Consider the following 17,980-nt stretch of genomic DNA (forward strand, 5'->3'; position numbering starts at 1 on the left):
AGCAAGGATTATTCTTTGGATATTATTATTCGTTGCACTCAAATATGTTTTCCAAACAAGCTAACTTGAGCCTCCTAAAATAGAAGCAAGTTTTAAGCCTTTGGCTGTGTAAAACCATAGTAATCTGAACAGGCAGATAATATTTGAAAGTGTCATCATCTATAGTATTTTGATCCAACTAATGTTTCCTGTGTGTGTGACATGGCTAGTGAAGCTGCGGCCAAGTGATGGTATTTAGTGCTAATTCTGACCCCGTTATAATGTGGGGCATTTGTTCAGCGCGCAGCTTGGCTTATTTCCTCTTATTAATTAGTTATTTATAATCATTTAATCATTTAATCATTCATTCTGTTCATAATATCCTACGTTTCATAAGTCATTGCATGCAATCATCAGTTTCCTTCTAATCTATGTGCATGCTTGTTGGCTTATTTTCAATTATTTCCCTCATTTCCATCACAATCAGGCCCCACCGTCGATTCGAAACCGGCCCCAGGTGGGGGTATGACTCGTGTCTACAGCGCAACAGAAAACGACCCCTCCCCCTACTCAGCGCGATCCCAACCTAGGGTCGTCTATAGCTCAACAGGAGGTGGGTAACACTGCAGAATTTTAAAAGTCTTCCTGCTGAAAAAGCCAGACGGAATCTGCAATGCGGTACTTTCAGATTCTTCGCATGAAAGATGACCTAATTTTCACATGGCATTCCAAAAGAACTTGTGGAGGGAAAATGAAATCTATTGGCTTTGAATTAAGCATGATCCAGTCATATTGACGATTGATGGTATCTACTCTCAATGAGTTTGCAAATTTGAGAATATTACAGCACGTCGCAAGTAATTTATCAGAACACAAAATTTGTTTGTTTGAATCAGGGTGGCTGAAACTAGTATCCTTGAAATCCAACTGCCCTTCTGACGATATTAGGTCATCTTTGAGTGTTGTGCTCTCTCCTAAGATAACACCTTTGCTCTCCTTACATCTGTTGACCAGTTTTCCAGGCAACCTGTCAACCTGCTTGACCAGTTCCCTTGGCAAATGTGGTGTCAAAGGTACACTTAAAAACTGTAAAAGATGTCAGTCCCAATGAATCAACCATTTCGTTAATGCAGCAAATGTAGAATTGAAATGATTTTGAAATAACGGAAGGAAGGGAGAGTAGAGTATTAGATTTGAACTATAAAATATAATGTTGTGTTTGTAATTTCCGAATTACATATCAGCTTAAGGTCTCAACAGTCATGTGCTTGAACTAAACTTATCATCACTAAAGCTTCGTGGTATTGATATCATCAAAACACTCCACTAGAATAGATAGAATTTGCAATCCTTTCCCCTTGCACTAGATGTTTTAAGTTTTGTTGCACCTAACTATATGTGTATCTTCCAAATTTTTATGAGATGCCTTTTGTGTCTGCTTACTGTGTAGCCCCATTCTGAAAACATCTGCCGAGAGCCAGAGCAGTGTGTGCATTTCATACTAGTTCCATGCAAAACGTTGGTGGGCACAGCTGCTATGAGGCCAACCCAAGGTCTTTTGCAGAGCAGGTCACCATCATTGCTTATGTCGGGAAATGACTTGGCTCTTTACAGTGCAAAAGAGTGCCTCCCTGAAAAAAGAAATTGAGTAATAGTAAAATAGATTGTCAATGAGAGGTGATGACCGATTCTAACGAATTCGGCCTTGTGGAGAAGCTGAGTTTAGATGTTTCTCTGGGTCTTGGCAGGTGTTTGAATATGGGTCATTTTAGGCTGACCCAAGTGAAGCTGAAGTTCCCCCATGTTATGTGGAGAATTTGAAACACTTGAGACTGCCAGCTTTGGAAATCTATCACCACAGCCCCTTTCGGTTGTCTTTTAACTCAAAGATTTTTCCCCACCAGAGTCGGAGGGTGAAATTAGAGCACGCTATCAATCAGATTTGAGCATAATGTTGGGGAATTGAGTCTCACATAGTGTTACGGAACCAACTCTCAATAGACTACTTCGTGGAAGCATATTCAAAGTCTTTCTTCAGCTTTTGATGTCTGTTAAAAGTGAAGGTGACATGAATAACTTATCGAAAGAAAATTGATTATGCCCCAAATCGGATATTTAGTGGGTCTTATTTGTGGTACTCTCTGAGGGAAATTATGCAATAGGTGGTTAAAATGCCTGATAACTGTCACCTTCTTTTTTATCTTCTTAGTGTTTAGTTTTGTTTAAGACGTTAAATGTTTAGAAAGTTCCTGTCTGTTTCTTTGGCAATCTTTGCATGGCTGCATGTTGTCGGACCGGGGTTACCAGAAGAGAAAACACCAAAACAATCTGCTGATCCAAATACTGCATTTAAAAAGTAACTTCGATGACTTCACTTAACACTTGAAAAAGAACATTTTCTAGGCAGATTTTGTTTTCGAATGACATCTGTCGTAACTCAGAAACCACAATTATTAGAAATTCCGTTGAACTATCTTTGAACTATCTTTGAGTGGATATGTGTATTTCATTGGATTTATTTTACCTTAAAGCTGTGGACTTCCTCCTCCATTATGATTGCCGCATGAGCGGTTGAGGTCTAATGTGTATGTTGCACAGGAAAGCTGAATATAGATAACTACTCATATATGAAATTTCAAAAGAAATTCATACAGTTTTCAAGCATATTGGGATATCCGTTTCCTGACCTTCGTGAACTGCATTTTGATCAGTTGAAGGTACCATTTGATTATCGGACAAACATGTTCCTATATCATGAAATGAATGCTGTTTGCAAAAAGAATGTACATTCCTAAAGCATTTTAGGTCGCCTTCAGAAAATCTTCCGTACTTGCAGTGCATTTTTGAGTGGTAGAGGGTTAATCTCTGTGCGAGTGATTTCTCCTGAATTTGAAATGGTGCATGAAAGCCTTGTGATTTTCAAGTGACCCTTTGAACATTTTCAAAAATGACGTCTCGACTATTGTATTTTATATGAGGCAAACCTTCACCATTATGGGGTAATCATCGAACAAAAATTTGTGGAAAAGTTCTTTTCTAATTGAACATTGCAAATGTGAGTTATCAAATTGAGAGGGACAGTTCAATTGACAAAAAAAATTCTGTTCTCTGTTTGCTTAATGATCAGAAGTTGATTTTTTTCACTCTGATATCATAACAATCAAGATTGCAAGCATCATTTATCTAATCTGCTAAACAGTTAAAATCGGCATCATTTTTGTGTTAGAAGACAAAAGTTGATCAAATTCGAAATTCCTCCAAGTTTTCTTTTCTGGTGGCACCCTATCACCCCGCCTGCTTTGTTTTCTTAGATGTTCATAGTACGAGCGGTAGCGCCTCCAAACCTATCGGTTCCATCTTCGATAAAGACGACCCGCTCCAAGAGGACGAGTTTTACAAGGAGCGGATGCGAGACAAACAACGCCGGGCCTCTTATCAGCGCAAGGAGAAGCAATTGCATGGGTTCGGGTATGTTGCGCAACCCGCACCCGTTAAGCAGGCTTCGCTTGATTCGGCGGGGTCTCAGAGTTCGTATCAAGGTAGGAGACGTGGGCATGAGAAATCATCTCTCATCTACTACTTCATATCATCCATCAATTCACTCAACAGCATCATTTGGGTGTGGTGTGTACACACGCTTTGGGGGATGATTTCTTTGAAACTGTCTGTATCCTATTAAGTACCTGAACAAAAATATATAAGGCGAGCTTAAATATTTTTGACCTCGTTGACATATACATATCATAATTAATACTCCAGCCAGGACCATTGGATCATCTTAAACTAAATACTGCACAAGTATATGACATTTTTCATTGGTTGTATACATGCAGGTGACAGGTTGCTAAACTCATTCACGAAGTCCGTCACTTGCACGTCTCAGCTGTGCTGTCAGATAAACAACAGCGACATGTATTTGAATACGTTGATGACAAATTATGTGGTGACAAATTATTTTGGCTGTGCATCAGTTGTAAGTGTCTTCATCTGGAGTATGAATTAAGATTTTGTGTTGTCAACCTACTCTCCTAAATATCTGCTCACTCCTCGCCAAGTTGACCCCTATGCATCATCACCCCTAGCTCTTTGGTCCTTTGGGTGACATGGTGTCCATACCTGCATGATTGATTTCACCACTTCCCTATCGCCATCACCATCACCATCATCACCTACCTGATCATCAAAGCATTACTTGTAAATATCTTCTTCACTCTATTAATTTTCAAAATTATTAGAATTGTCCGTCTCCTGGGTTGTAAAAAATACAATTGGTCAAAAGTCATCAACCGAATTTCCTCTCAGACCCAGTTTTGAATTCTCCCTTTGCATTTCATGCAATGTTGATACACTCCTTAGCCATTTCAGCCAGAATAACGTCAAGCGAATGAAATAAAATATAACTATTCTGGCCAGATTTGCATAGGAGTGTTGCACAGGCATATGTGTAGAGGTAGAAGCAAAGAATTTAATAAATGGCCTGACTTTGATGTAAAGTTTTCTTAAACATTTTAAACGAAAGGTTGTTCTTGTGTCTCTTAAGTCTAGCTGATTGTAAGTTGTAAATATAGTAAAAAATCTATGGAATAAATGCTCTAAATAAAAGTTGTGAAACTGAAAAGGACATTTATTAGCATGCTGAATGTACTTCATGTGAAGTAGAATATGTGTACAAATATTTTTATAGATTGTCAATATTGCTATATTCTCGGATTCATTCTGATTCTAGACTATAAGAACTAAAGGTTTTTTCCCTTTCAAAATGTATTATGATGTATTTTTGTGTTTTATTTTTTCATGTTGACTGTTTTTTAAATGGAAGCTGAGATAGTTTTTGGTTAAAGCATGTAATAACATGTTAAATGTGCCAATTTCAAATTATTAATTGCCAACAAATTTTAAGAAAAGCCAATTTTTTAAATTAAACGATCAAGCTATGAGTTCTATTTATCCAGAGAATAATGTGAATATGTGGCAACCTCACTGTTGAAATTCAACTCTGGGTGTATCAGCCAGTAATGACTCATAAAAAGAGTATTGAATTTGAAGTAGATGAATGGTGCATTTTATAGGTCCCATACTTCTAAATCTCTAACTTTGATATCCGACAACTGAGAAAACTGGTTATGTAACATTCTTTAACTTTGATTTCTGACAACTGAGATCACTGATTACACTAACACTGTCTGGCCGTAATTCACTTGTACACACCAGTGCATGATGCATGATCTGCTTGCTTTATACCAGACCAAGCGGCACAAAATCGGCCACAATCCACGGGGGCCTACGACTATCAGTACGGCAACACAGGTTCGGGTTACGACCATCACCAACCAGGTCACGAACGTCACTCCGCTTACAACCAATACCGTCACTCGGAATACGAACCTCAACAACACTCTGGCCATGACCACCATCGCCAAGAAGAGCCTAAGAAACGTAATATTTACCAACCGACGCCGTTCTCTATGACGGACGCTCGAGTTGTGAAATCTGTACCTCAGGGTATGTAAAAAAATGTGGATTTAGCCGCATGGGCAGATTTCTTAGGTATTGTAATGTGGTCCAGTTTTGATTATTATGAATTATTTAGATTCTTTTAGATTTCTTATCGTCTTGGGGTACTTTGTGAAATGTCTGCAGTTATCGTGAAATTTTAATCTGGTGTTGTCATGGGGTGTTTTCATTCCCTTTCGTCTGTTGTGCAGAAGTATCGTAGGCACGTGGCCATCCTCCTTGCTACATGATAATATTCCTTTACCTCTGCAGACCTACATGTAATGGCCATTCTCCTCTATGCTTAATAAAAAGCAAAAAACCTGTCTATCAAAGTTTCAGGGTCTTACAATGTTACATGATGGTCAGGGAATTTACTACACCCGTGTCCTTTCCTCTTCCTGTGTCGTCCCTCTCTATCCCAGGGTGTCCTGTCTTGGTGATGGTTCATGTATATGAATAACATAAGACCCATGTACATCTATAAAGGAGTCGTCTAAACGTGATCCAGACGTGTGAAAATATTGAGATTATTCAGCCAATCAAATTGCTGTTGATTGAAAATAAATGTGTAAAACATCGGCATGTCTTGTGGTTGCTGCACATGAATGAACACAAACGCATTTCGTCATATATTTTCTTGGAAAAAAGTGAATGTGGTTGCTTAATGTTTTCATTGCATGTTTTGCTTGAGAATGTTTCATTTGCATGCTCTGAAATTCTGATGGAAGTGAAATTGGTTTTCAAATTCATAATCTAAACCCCCTGAAGTGAACGAACTTTTACCCTCTCAGCCCCCTTGGACCCTCAACAACTGTTAAAAGCTATTAAGCAGGATTGTCCTGTTTTTACCTCTGAGAATGTTTTGTTCAAAGATGAAAGGAACCAGTTTTGCTGTTCAGAATTCCAGGGCCGTTACCTTCGCTTTTCCTGCATGTTGATTCTCCCTACTTTTTGGTTCGTACAGACAAAGCACAGTCGAGTCCCCAGGCTCAGCGAAGGCCCAATGATGATGGGCAAAATCAGGGTTACACAGTTGAAAGACAGTACCGAGGGGAAGCACCAAAACAAATGGAGCCGAAAGTGCAGAATATGGACAGACAGAATCAGGACCCAAGAAGATATGAGGAGCCCCAAGGATATAGGAATGACGAGCAACGATACCAAGAGGAGCTCCAGAAAAGTTATGTGGATGAATCGCGGAAAGGTTACCCGACTGATATGCAACGTGGGTTCCAACCAGATGTTCGTGGGGACCAGAAACCAGCGTACCAAGAGGAGCCAGCAAGGGGTTACAATGAACCCCCGAGAGGTTTTAGTGATCCTCAGCAAGGTTACCATGACCGACCACAAAAAGGCCATAACGATCCACAAAAGGGCTACATGGAAACGTCAATTGGTTATAATGATCCACCTATGGGTTATAATGAACCACCAAAGGGTTATAATGAACCGCCAAAGGGGTACAATGAACCACCAAAGGGATACAATGAACCACCAAAGGGATACAATGAACCACCAAAGGGATACAGTGAACCACCAAAGGGATACAATGAACCCCAGCGAGGCTCTTACATTGAACCACAGAAGGGTTATACTGAACCTCAGAAAGGCTACAGTGTTCCACAGCAAGGTTCTTATAGCGAACCTAATCGGGGCTCCTACGGTGAACAACCAAAGAACCACAGTGATCCCCGTTCCTACACTGAACCGCCAAAAAGCTACAAGGAACCTCAGAGAGGATATAGTGAGGACGTGCAAAGTTATCCTGCCGAACCAAAGGGTTATCCACCACAGCATGAAGAACCAGCCCGAGGAGGGTACCCCGAACCTGCCCGGGATGAACCGCCCAAGTCACAGCAGCAGAAACCAAACGATTTCCAGTATGGGGCACCACAGAAAGGGTATGAATCACCGCGGCTCAACAATGCCAGATTGGGGTATAATGACCCACAGAAAGGTTTCGTCTCGTCTGAAGATCTAAAAATGCCGGACCTGTACCCTCAGATTCATAACAATATTCATGACCCACCAAAAAGTTATTCAGATGCTCCACAAGATAATCCTCGAGGTTACAATGGACAGCGAGAGGATCCCCATACCCCACAGAAAGAGGATCGGAAGGCCAAGAATGGGGTTCCAGGGTACATGCAGGAGCAGAACTTCCAGAGTCCTTACTCGGCACGGAGTCAGCCTAAGATTGCATATTCTTCGGTTGCGGGTGAGTGCATGTACTATCATCCTTGTACATGGGTGTCGCCACTGCTTCAGTCTAACAATTTCGAGCTCAGGTGGGCCATTATACTGGTACCATATCTAGTTTGGAGAAAATTTAAACTTAAGCGCTAGGCCCTTGGGCCTTTTGTTGAAACAAAACTCTCGGCAAAGCTGTGAAACAGATTTGTTTCACACAATTGCTGAGAATGTTTTAGTCCAAGTCAAATTTTCTAAATTTTGTTTCGAATGTTTTTGTCTCCTGGCGACACCGATGTATATTATCCTCGACTATCCAGTCAAAACATCAGTATGTGGGGGTACTTAAATTGGGTATTTGTTGCATGTTGGAATGAGTGATCTAAAGTTTTTGCCTGCTGTACCTTGCTTGCGCCCACGCATGTCTGTATTTTGGTAAATCCTGCAGCTCCATTTTAAATTATGATAACTCCAATTCTCGTTTTCATAAAAGAGGAAATTTCCTTTTGAACTATTTGGAGATGAACCTTCCGATATTCAGCCCTTTAAGATTTTAGGGTACATATACAAACATTCCAGAAAGTGGGTAGAATTGCTACATGTAAATCAAGTAATGATGCAAAACGGTTGTCAAATTTTAGGATCATACCGACATGGGCATTGACTAATATGATTGACTGTTGCGAACAGTGCTACTCAACTGAAACATAGTTTGAGTGAATAACCTAACAGTTTAGGTGATTTGTTTCATCTGTGTATTAAAGTTACCCTCATGCATTTTAAAACTAAAAAAGGGGTCGAAGTCAAACCACGAAGGAACATGGTATGTACATTTTCTCATGGTTCCATGCATCCTGCATGTTTCAATTTCAATTTTTGGATGTTTGATGTTGTTCATTTCATGTTACGTATATCAATCTTCTATTCATGTCTGCATATTTTGTCATTTTCAAAAAATCTATAGCCATGTTGATATATATCTTTGTATTGCAGGTTCAATCATAGTTAGATATTCTATCTTGACGTTCTCTGTCGTTCATCAACCTCACTCTAGGGTTTTATGTGAGCACTCGATACACTCTGTATCTGATGCATTGTAATACCCTGTAGGAGAGATTGAGATGAGAATGACAGTTTGTGCAGGCCTCTTTTAGAACTGAGAAAAAAGAAATGTACATCCTACTTATGTCCTGCATGCGACACATGCACTGTGTACAGTGCATACTGTGTACTGTGTACTGTGCATACTGTGTACAGTGCATACTGTGTACTGTGCGTACTGTGTACTGTGTACTGTGCATACTGTGTACTGTGTACTGCATCATCGTATACACTATTGACCAGTTACTAAAACATGCATTTTATTTCATGCGACTCCAACGTTCTAACAATATCTAGACGTTCAATTTGAAGTCTTGTATGTTACTGGATCATGAATTTGAGCATTTTTTCTGTTCTTTGATAATTAAAATGGGGTACATACCACACTGGGCCGTGTACCGTATACTGGAAATAATTAGCACTTCCTCGTGATTTCAGATGAACCCGCACCGCAGACCCACAAGATTGGATCTGTTGCTGATCTAGATCCTCACCCCGCCAGAAATGATTACCGCCATTCCAGTGGAAACCAATATGGCGGCCAGCCGCAGTACCAACCACCAGCGCAAACGCAGCATGCCCCGCAGCCGCATCATGCGCCTGTACAGCAACAAATGTCAGGAAGAGGGGTATGTATAAAACGTGGGATCGTCTTTCATTGTTCGGTGTTTTCATTTCGTGTTTTGATCAATCAGGATCCATTGCACATGGGTACATGACAGGGTTATCGATCCAGTGCAATTCTTATCATGTGTGTTATTAAGTTAGGAGCAAATTCGCAGTCCAACTGGTACCATCAGAAAGTATTCATCAAAACAGCTTTTCAACTATTGGTCTCGTCAATAATTTTCGACAGTTCATAACTTTTTGGGGAGGAGGGCAGTATCTTGTACACGTGGAAGGAAACTGTTCTGTTAAAAATACCAAGCCAGAGTTATATGTACTTTTGTGCAAATGGGTTTCCAAATACATTCGTGGTTTAATTTACTTAGCATTTTCGAGTTAGAATTAAGATTGAATAACTGCATTTTGACTGACGGTCTGTACGTTAGAAATGTACTAAAATCACTGGACTTGGAATTCTGTTCGGTTCTGGCTTTTCTCAACCAGTTAATTGCGCATGCGTTAATTGGTTGGAAATTCCTTAGTTGAGAACCAGCATGAAATTTATCGAAATTTTGTGGTGAAGATTAAACTGTGCATGTTGTCGAATTTGTATATCACCAGCCACTCTCCATGAAAGTTGTCCATCTCAACTCAAGTTGTATTCCATCACTCTGTCGTATGCACTCAAGAAAGGGTGCTCCTTCTCAAATGTTGTGTATTCACAAATGTTATGTTTTCCTTGCTTGATCTTTATTCTAGACCAATAAGAAAGAAAAAAGAGAGAAAAAGCCAAAAAAAGTAAAACATAGTTTACAGTCGCCTAGTTCAACTTCAGCACTTTACCTTTCGTAAACAAAATGGCAAAGGGATTTTTGCTCCTCCTTGCTATTCTAACCTTGACACCATCTTTTAACTCGCACTTCTTGGGCCATGTTTTTCACAAGTTCAGCTTCTGCTTCGCCGCTTAAAAGGGGGTGGTAGATGCTTCACATAGTGAGCTGTGTTGGGTAAAACCTCTATCACCATGAGCCCATGACGATGACGATGACAATTGGACTGCAATGTCTGCTGGGACCTGTGATTAAGGTGCTAAAGTTAGTTGTGACTTCTCAGCACTTCTCCAAGCGAATAGAGAAGAACCTCACTCGCTGTTTTGCCCCTGTTAGATATCTTCTTAAAAACAGGCCCCTCTCAATTAAATTGCCAATCCCAAGCTATCCGATTTGCCTAATATTGAGTCATTTACTCCTCAAAACGTCGCTGGCATAGGTCAAGCTGGTGAAAATATGTACTAATCTTGAGTTCTGTTTCCTCCAAGACCCACCAAACTCACCATAGTCACCAAACTCATCCGACTCACTTGAGTCATCATCATCAGGCTGCTCATCAAACTCAACAGGCTCATCACCAAACAAGTCATCAAGCTCACCAAACGAGTCATCAAACTCACCAAACGAGTCATCCAATTCACCAAATGAGTCATCAAACTCAACAATCGAGTCACCACCAGACTCAGCATCCTGCTCACGAGTCTCACCACTCGCACCAGACTCACGAGTCACCGTCGAGATTTTCCACGTTCAAACAACAACATTCGGTACCGACCACCGTGAGTATCGGTGACTCTGTGAACTTTGATTTCTTCGCAAGTCTGTTTCCAAAGTATTCGAGTCTGTGCTGTTTGTCGTAATGGTCAAAATGGTGTAACTTCTTGCATGAATCTGAAATTCTTTGAGTTTCCGTTTAGGGTTAACCACAGGTACCACCACTTGGGCTAGATTTTTAAATCGTGAAGCAATAAGAACCCCTTCAAGGCTGTTCTCCGGAAAACAAGAACAGACTCGCACCCTTGAAAGAGTTCTGAATGCTTCTAGCCAAAATGGTGCTGCCTGTGGTCAACCCTTGAGCCATTTAGTATAAAGGCAAATGTCACTTTCAAGATCCTCTCTTGAGTTTAACTCTCATTGTAGTACCTTTTGATAGTGTTGGAGATGTTGAGAACTTTTTTATCTCATTCTCATTTCATCTATTGCCATTCAATTTATATCATTCCTACCTCTATGAAATAAAATTGACATAAAGACATTTTGCCATGTGGATTCAATGATGAACTGACATTTTCAATCTTTGTAATTTGATATCATGATATTGATAAACGAGACAATATGGCATGAACAGCAAAGCTATTTCAGATTCATGTGAGCATTTTTACATCTGATTTTAATCCATTTTTCTCGGACATTTCGTAACGCGTTTATGACTTTTCTATGATCGTAGATAGGTGAATATTGTCTGTAGAGTTTGGTGTTTGTCAGCTTGACTGATGTTAGCTCAGTTTTAGTCTTTTCAATTCCAAGTGTAAACAGCAGTCTCCTCTCGAGGACGAGGAAATGTCCATAGCCTTCTTTCCGCTTGTAATTTCACAACGAGTACAGTGCTTTAGGCCATAATCCCACATGAGGCTGTCACACAAGTTATCAGTTAAGTTGTCTTTGCGGAAAACTTTCTGTTGAAAATATTGTCCACACCAGTTATTATTGAGTTTGTTGCCATAGAAGAAAACTCTTAGGTGAAGTCATGGCCCAATTTGATGCACAATAAACTGTACCAATAACACAAAAAATCTGTAAATCTCATATTAGATCAATATCTAAAGTGAAGTTAGTGGCCCAATTTGTTGCACAGTAAACTGTACCAATAACACAAAAAATCTGTAAATCTCATATTAGATCAATATCTAACGTGAAGTTAGTGGCCCAATTTGTTGCACAGTAAACTGTACCAATAACACAAAATTCTGTAAATCACATATCTAACCCACTTTTGTACTTTCGTAGTATATTTCGACTCCTTCAATAGCAAACTGACCTCCATGTTTAGATGAGTCTACCTGACAGCAAGTGGATGCGGGATCAAACTTTATCCAATCTGAAACATCAAATTACTTTTCACTAAAAAATGTCAGGATGGTATTTTGGTATTGAATGGATTTTGCACTGTAGCATGTCTTTGTTTTTGTTTGTGCGCTATTTTATGTTAATTTTCTTCCTTTGTTTTAATTCCTAACTTTTGTGTGGCTTGCTAAAGGTGCAATGGGGATGGTGTTTCTTCGAACAATCTCGTTAAGTTGCTCTATTTTTGATGTAAGAAGTTTTAAACGCTTGGGTTTAAAGGAGTGTTCCAAGAATGGACCAAAGAAAGTCCAAAAAGTATGAACTTGTGTAGTTTACATGTATCTTGGATTCTCTGTAGTCTGTGCACCCAATCAAAAAAGCTGTCGTTTGTAACAACACTTTGGGGGGGGGGGTGTAAAAATGATCCTACATGTATCATGATGAATTAAGTGATAACATCGCACAGTTCAAAGTTCCCGCAAAAAATAAAATCACTTCGCCTGGATATACCGACTCCGATTACAAAAGTATCCAGTGCCAGGGGAAGAAATGAATGTTCATTCTTTCACTCCAATATTGTACTCATCACAGAGGCATGGAGTAGAAGCACACCAACCCCTTATTCACCTAACACTTGCTTTAACCCTTTGAAACCTGAGTGTGCCCTATCTCGAGTTGCTCAATTGGCACTTGATCACTTATTTCCTGGGAATAAAAAATGGCCCTCGCGAGAGTGATTTCCGTGCCACGAAACTGGTACACTGGGTCCAAAGGGTTATCAATGTCTGTGTCTGTAGGAAGACGAAGTGTTTGCACCAAATCCCCGGAAGTTGTCTGGACCTGGGTCGGCAGGGATGAACATTAATATCAGCATCCCAACAGACACCACGTCCCCAAAGATTTCTTCACCCGTTGGTAGGGCCCTGCCTCCAATTCCGTTGGGGGTAAGTTGGTTGTGCATGGTTTATTGCATGATCAGAAATCTTGGACCAAGTGAGGACAGGAGGAGTCAAAAACTAGGGCGATTTTCCACTCTTACCACTTGACACTCTGTAAGACCGTATTTCTAATACCATTAACTCAGCATTTTATTTTCTTGATCTTTGCACAATTCACAGATCATGCATTAACATGTAGAACTTTCTTTGTTTGATTAAATAAAATTTTCTAGTTGCTGATTTGGTTTAGAGTTTGTATTATCACTTGTATTACATACTTAAGTAAATGTGGCTCTCTGACTGAAATCATTTGAAATGAGACCAAAGTAAGACAGTTTTTCCCTTGACGTCAATTCTAATATCTGCCCATCGCTTCCAGCCAACACTGTTACCTATCCAATGTAAGGATGTTATCTCTGTCCAACCTTCATGTAGAATTTGGATTATGAGACCTGGAAATCTCCAACTGTTCGTAAGAAACCTCTCCCTCGATTGGGGGTTTTCTCTCCCCCTTTGTAACATTGTTTGCCTCATCATCTTCCAGCCCAGATACCAAGCACTTTATGACTACAGCGCGGGTGACGACGATGAAGTCACTTTCCAAGAAGGCGACATCATCGTCGATACGGAAACTATCGATCCCGGCTGGATGATGGGTCGCGTGGAACGTACGGGAAAGTCGGGAATGTTGCCTTCAAATTACGTTGAGGAGTTACGTTAGGAATGGAAAATTTTGGCATTCGGATCGCAAATCTTTGAAATATTGTCGCACTTTGAGAGTTTTCGAAATGGGTTGTAATATACGTATATTGTGGCTCAGATTGTTGCAATGATTTGATGAGGATCTTAAACATTTATTGAAATTGTTGCACGGTTAAGTTTTTGAATTTGATCGCGGATTATTGATATTTAGGTCTGAGTATTGCAATGATTGATCCTGGGTGAAATGGTTTTCCGAGGATTGTATTACACAAGAATAGCTTATTGCAATGATCTGAATATACTGTAGGAGTGGCATTTTTTTCTAACATTGAAAATTGCCGTCACACGATTAGGTTTTTGAAAAGTTGATTATGTATTTTAATATCGCAGTTCATGTTGAGATTTGTTGTAAAGTTTGTGCACACTCAAAAGTTTTATGCTAAAGAAATTGTGCACACTCAATACTTTTTAGCTAAAAATTATTTTATGCCTTATTGACTGAAGTGCATTTCATACAGTTAAATGCTAATAACATATAAATAGTCCCATCCAACAGCAGCCATGTAGCTATATTTAGATAAAATATATTACCTTAGGCCAATGAAATTTGAAATCAGGTTCTCGTCAGACACTTTTAGGAAATGGGTAATGGTTTTTGTTCATCTCTCAGCTTCTACCATGAATTAAAACAATGATTTTCCTGGTCAAAAACACAAACTCATTGAAAATAGTCTTAACGGCCAGAAAACTAAAAAAAATGGTGAGGCTTTGGAAAATAGTCACCATCAGGGTTTGACCTTCGACTCCTTCATGTTTAAACGTGTTTTTCTGTTGCTCTGGCCCTGTCCACAAGTCTTGCAATTGATTACGAGAACCATGATACCATGTTTGAGTGGCCTCATGTAGTTCTGACGGATAGGTACAGAAAGTTTTTCTCGAATTTATTTGGTGGAATTGGTATTTGTATTTGTATATCATGATTTAACCGAGAACAAGAATCATTTACATGTAATGAGAGAGAAAAATAACTTTAAAGTTTAATAGGTTTTTCATTTACATTGAACTTTTTATGAATGTTTTGTGAAAGAGGAGGGGGCAACAAGACGCTTGTTGGATGCAGAATTATACATCTATTGTTGAACTCTCAACATTTCAAAAGAATTCCCTTGACAGGAATTTCTTGGCCCCCCGGGTTACTGCCAGATTCGATTCACTCCACAACTTGTATATGTATGCTTATATCACGCAGCAAATTTAGTTTTATAGCTTAGCTGCAGATAGTTTCATCAGCTTGGTTTTTGGTAGGCAATGAAAGTTCTAACTTTTATCGCAAGCAGAGGAATTTTCCTTGTGTAAATACTATAATAACTAAGCGTAACATTTACAGTCCCCGATCAGAAATGACGTAGTTTGACTGCATTCAAAGATATACCCATTGAACAATGGCGCTTACTTCAGCAATTGATGACTTTTTTGGGCAATGATCGGGGATTGTAATCTCGTTCCCTGAGTGAGTTCATTGGGCATGGATGACACTGAGTTGACGTAGCTGGTTGACGGACTTGTTCTCGAATGAGGCCATCCTGGAGCTCAGGCCAACACTCGGCACCATCGACCGAACTTGCCCTGAATAAACCGACATGCTTCACTGATATCACAACACCCCCGCCGTTTGATGATAAATGCGTACCATCCATGTCTCAAAACCACTTTTCAAATTAGTACAAACTGCTTTCTAGTTATTCAATAAGTCATATTCCATTCATTCCTTACTTTAATTGACACTTCTGATGTTCTTTTGTTGTATTAGTCGATGTTTTTCTCCAAACGCGGGGAGGATGATGGCTATCATCGGTTTAGTCCAGGGTCTGTAACGTATGAGGGGAGGAGGATATAACTAACTCTGGATTTTCGAGGATGGACTAGGCCTGACCTCGATCTAAATGCTTAGCTGAATATTTTAATGTGTCATGCTTATGTTCTAGAATTACCTCATTCTTGTATTTGATTTTAAACCATTTTACACTGCAAGCGCATATTGCTGTATATATTATAATGTTCATGCATTTTATTTTGCATTCAGGGTGTTCCCAAAAAATTTGAGAACAACCTGGTTTAGATATTTCTTAGCACCCGGCGTAGAGATTAAGTAATGCGTAGGTTAGTATGTATGTTTTATTGTTCGTCTGCCCGGCAATGGACTCGACCAAAAACTGTCAACCCCTTTATTTTAGCGTGTGCCTAACATGTATATTATCACGAGTTTAGTTTTATAAGTTGTTAAAGAAAGGTCAAGCATTGATTACTGCTCTGATGATGTACAAATGTATTCATTGGAAAAACAATCAATTTACGGAATTTAATGGTAGAGAAATCTAAGAAGACATTTTCCAATAAAATTAGGGGGCCGTGAAATATATCGGTGTTTACAGCTGATGAAAGAACTATGATGATTACCGGTATGTGTTATTAGCTCAGTTGATCAGATGCACCCACTGTTTGTGTATAATTTCCGATCATCTGTAGCATTTAGTACCCTCTTTATACAACTCTGTACCATACGTAAGTCTTGCTCGGTAGTTACTCACCTTCTCTCTTAAGATTGAGGAGAACATTTATTTTGCACATGTATTGTTTCATTTTGGTGCTCCCCAGTTGGGGCCCCGTGGTGTTGGTAGGTGTTGTACATTTCATTACTGTTGGCAATGTGCAACTGAGGCCCAGAATGGGGGTTTAGCAATGATGTATTGTATATTCGGAAATAGATTAAAAAGAGTTTGGCAATGGTGGGATAAAATCATATGGGTGAGAGAGCAGACAAAGAGCATAAAAGAGCAGGCGAAGTCTGTATATTTTGTTATGTTGTCATCAGTACCATCATATACCATGCATTGTTCTGTACATCATGTAATGTGAGGGGAGTCCCTTGACCCCTTTTGATACATGTATTGAGTTTTAGCACAGTACTATGCACTATATTGTGATAGGTAGAGATTTCTGTTTATTTGCGTCTGTAGGCGGAGATTGAGCATATTTGCCCAATGTAGATTATCCTTTATCTGCTATTTGTTGGGGGGGAGGGGGGAGGGGTGGATAACTTTGCTGTGTGGTTCACAGTATATTGGAGTAGGTTACTCCTACTTTTCCTTTGTGCTCATGTGGTGTGGGGAACTGTGTTCAGTTACCTTAGTATTCACTTAATACAGTAGAATCTCTCTATAAAAGACACCCTTGGGACTGACAAATGCTGTCCTTAATTGAGAGGTTTCCGGAATACAGAGGTCAAATTCAATGGAATTGACTAATTTGGAAACAAATTGAGGGTAACTAATTGAAAGGGTGTCCTCAAAAGAGAGGGAGGTTCCTCTTTTTGTAAATTTTTGCCATTTTGAGAAGACTCCAAAGTTAAATATTTATTTGAAGAATGAGGAATACAATGTCGTGAAATGAAGTAGATTTGGCATGCATATATTCTTTGCAGCACCACCTTTTAGAATGGTACAGAATGGTGCATCTTTATATTGAGTAGTGATTGTGCTCAAAACTAGGTATAAATGAAAATGGCATCATCGATAAGTGAAAAAACATATGTCTACATGTACTACTATCTACAGTTGTTTCATTTTGCATTGGACTTTTGATGTACTAATATATGCCTATCCCATTGTTACATGTTTTTATGCTGTCAAGCCTAGGTTAAGAGAGCTTGTAAGCTATGCTTGATGATATAAATTTGCGTGTGGAGCAGTAGACCATCCAAAAATCGACGATTCAAATCTGAGTCAACACTTGAGTTCTCAGTATTTCTCGTATTCATATAAATTTGTGTGGTTCTTTTTCTCCACCAAACCAGGCCAGAGATTCCCTCGATACAGCTGAACTACCAAGTGAATAGCAACTGTGTTTGAAGGCCGTCATGGTGATACCTTATTTTTAGCTTTAGTGTACAGTGTGTGATTGTATCGGCAGTGTAATATTTTAGTCCTTGCTTTGTATACAATGTAAGCTTTCTGTTCAAATAATACAATTATGTAACTATATATCTTGTTCTCAATCAAATCAAGCCTTGTCTTT

At 39.4% G+C, this 17,980-nt stretch overlaps 1 protein-coding gene across 14 annotated transcripts in view; it reads left to right on the plus strand.

Moving 5' to 3' along the window:
* Nucleotides 1–17,965, plus strand: part of LOC135497968 (LIM and SH3 domain protein Lasp-like) — a 34,196-nt gene extending 16,231 nt beyond the window's left edge. For 5 of the 14 annotated variants that reach the window (XM_064788031.1, XM_064788026.1, XM_064788025.1 and 2 more), the window contains 7 exons: nt 467–592; nt 3,291–3,518; nt 5,224–5,481; nt 6,440–7,693; nt 9,205–9,395; nt 10,691–10,981; nt 13,749–17,965. In XM_064788031.1, the coding sequence (XP_064644101.1) occupies nt 467–592; nt 3,291–3,518; nt 5,224–5,481; nt 6,440–7,693; nt 9,205–9,395; nt 10,691–10,981; nt 13,749–13,925 (2,525 nt within the window). In that variant the 3' untranslated portion in view covers nt 13,926–17,965. Of the gene's footprint in view, nt 1–466; nt 593–3,290; nt 3,519–5,223; nt 5,482–6,439; nt 7,694–9,204; nt 9,396–10,131; nt 10,171–10,690; nt 10,982–13,063; nt 13,211–13,748 lie in introns of all 14 variants that reach the window. The other 9 variants (XM_064788039.1, XM_064788037.1, XM_064788030.1 and 6 more) reach the window with 8 other exon arrangements.
* Nucleotides 17,966–17,980: the final 15 nt, after the last annotated feature.

The sequence above is a fragment of the Lineus longissimus genome, chromosome 13 (assembly GCF_910592395.1).
Source record: "Lineus longissimus chromosome 13, tnLinLong1.2, whole genome shotgun sequence".
Classification (NCBI taxonomy): domain Eukaryota; kingdom Metazoa; phylum Nemertea; class Pilidiophora; order Heteronemertea; family Lineidae; genus Lineus; species Lineus longissimus.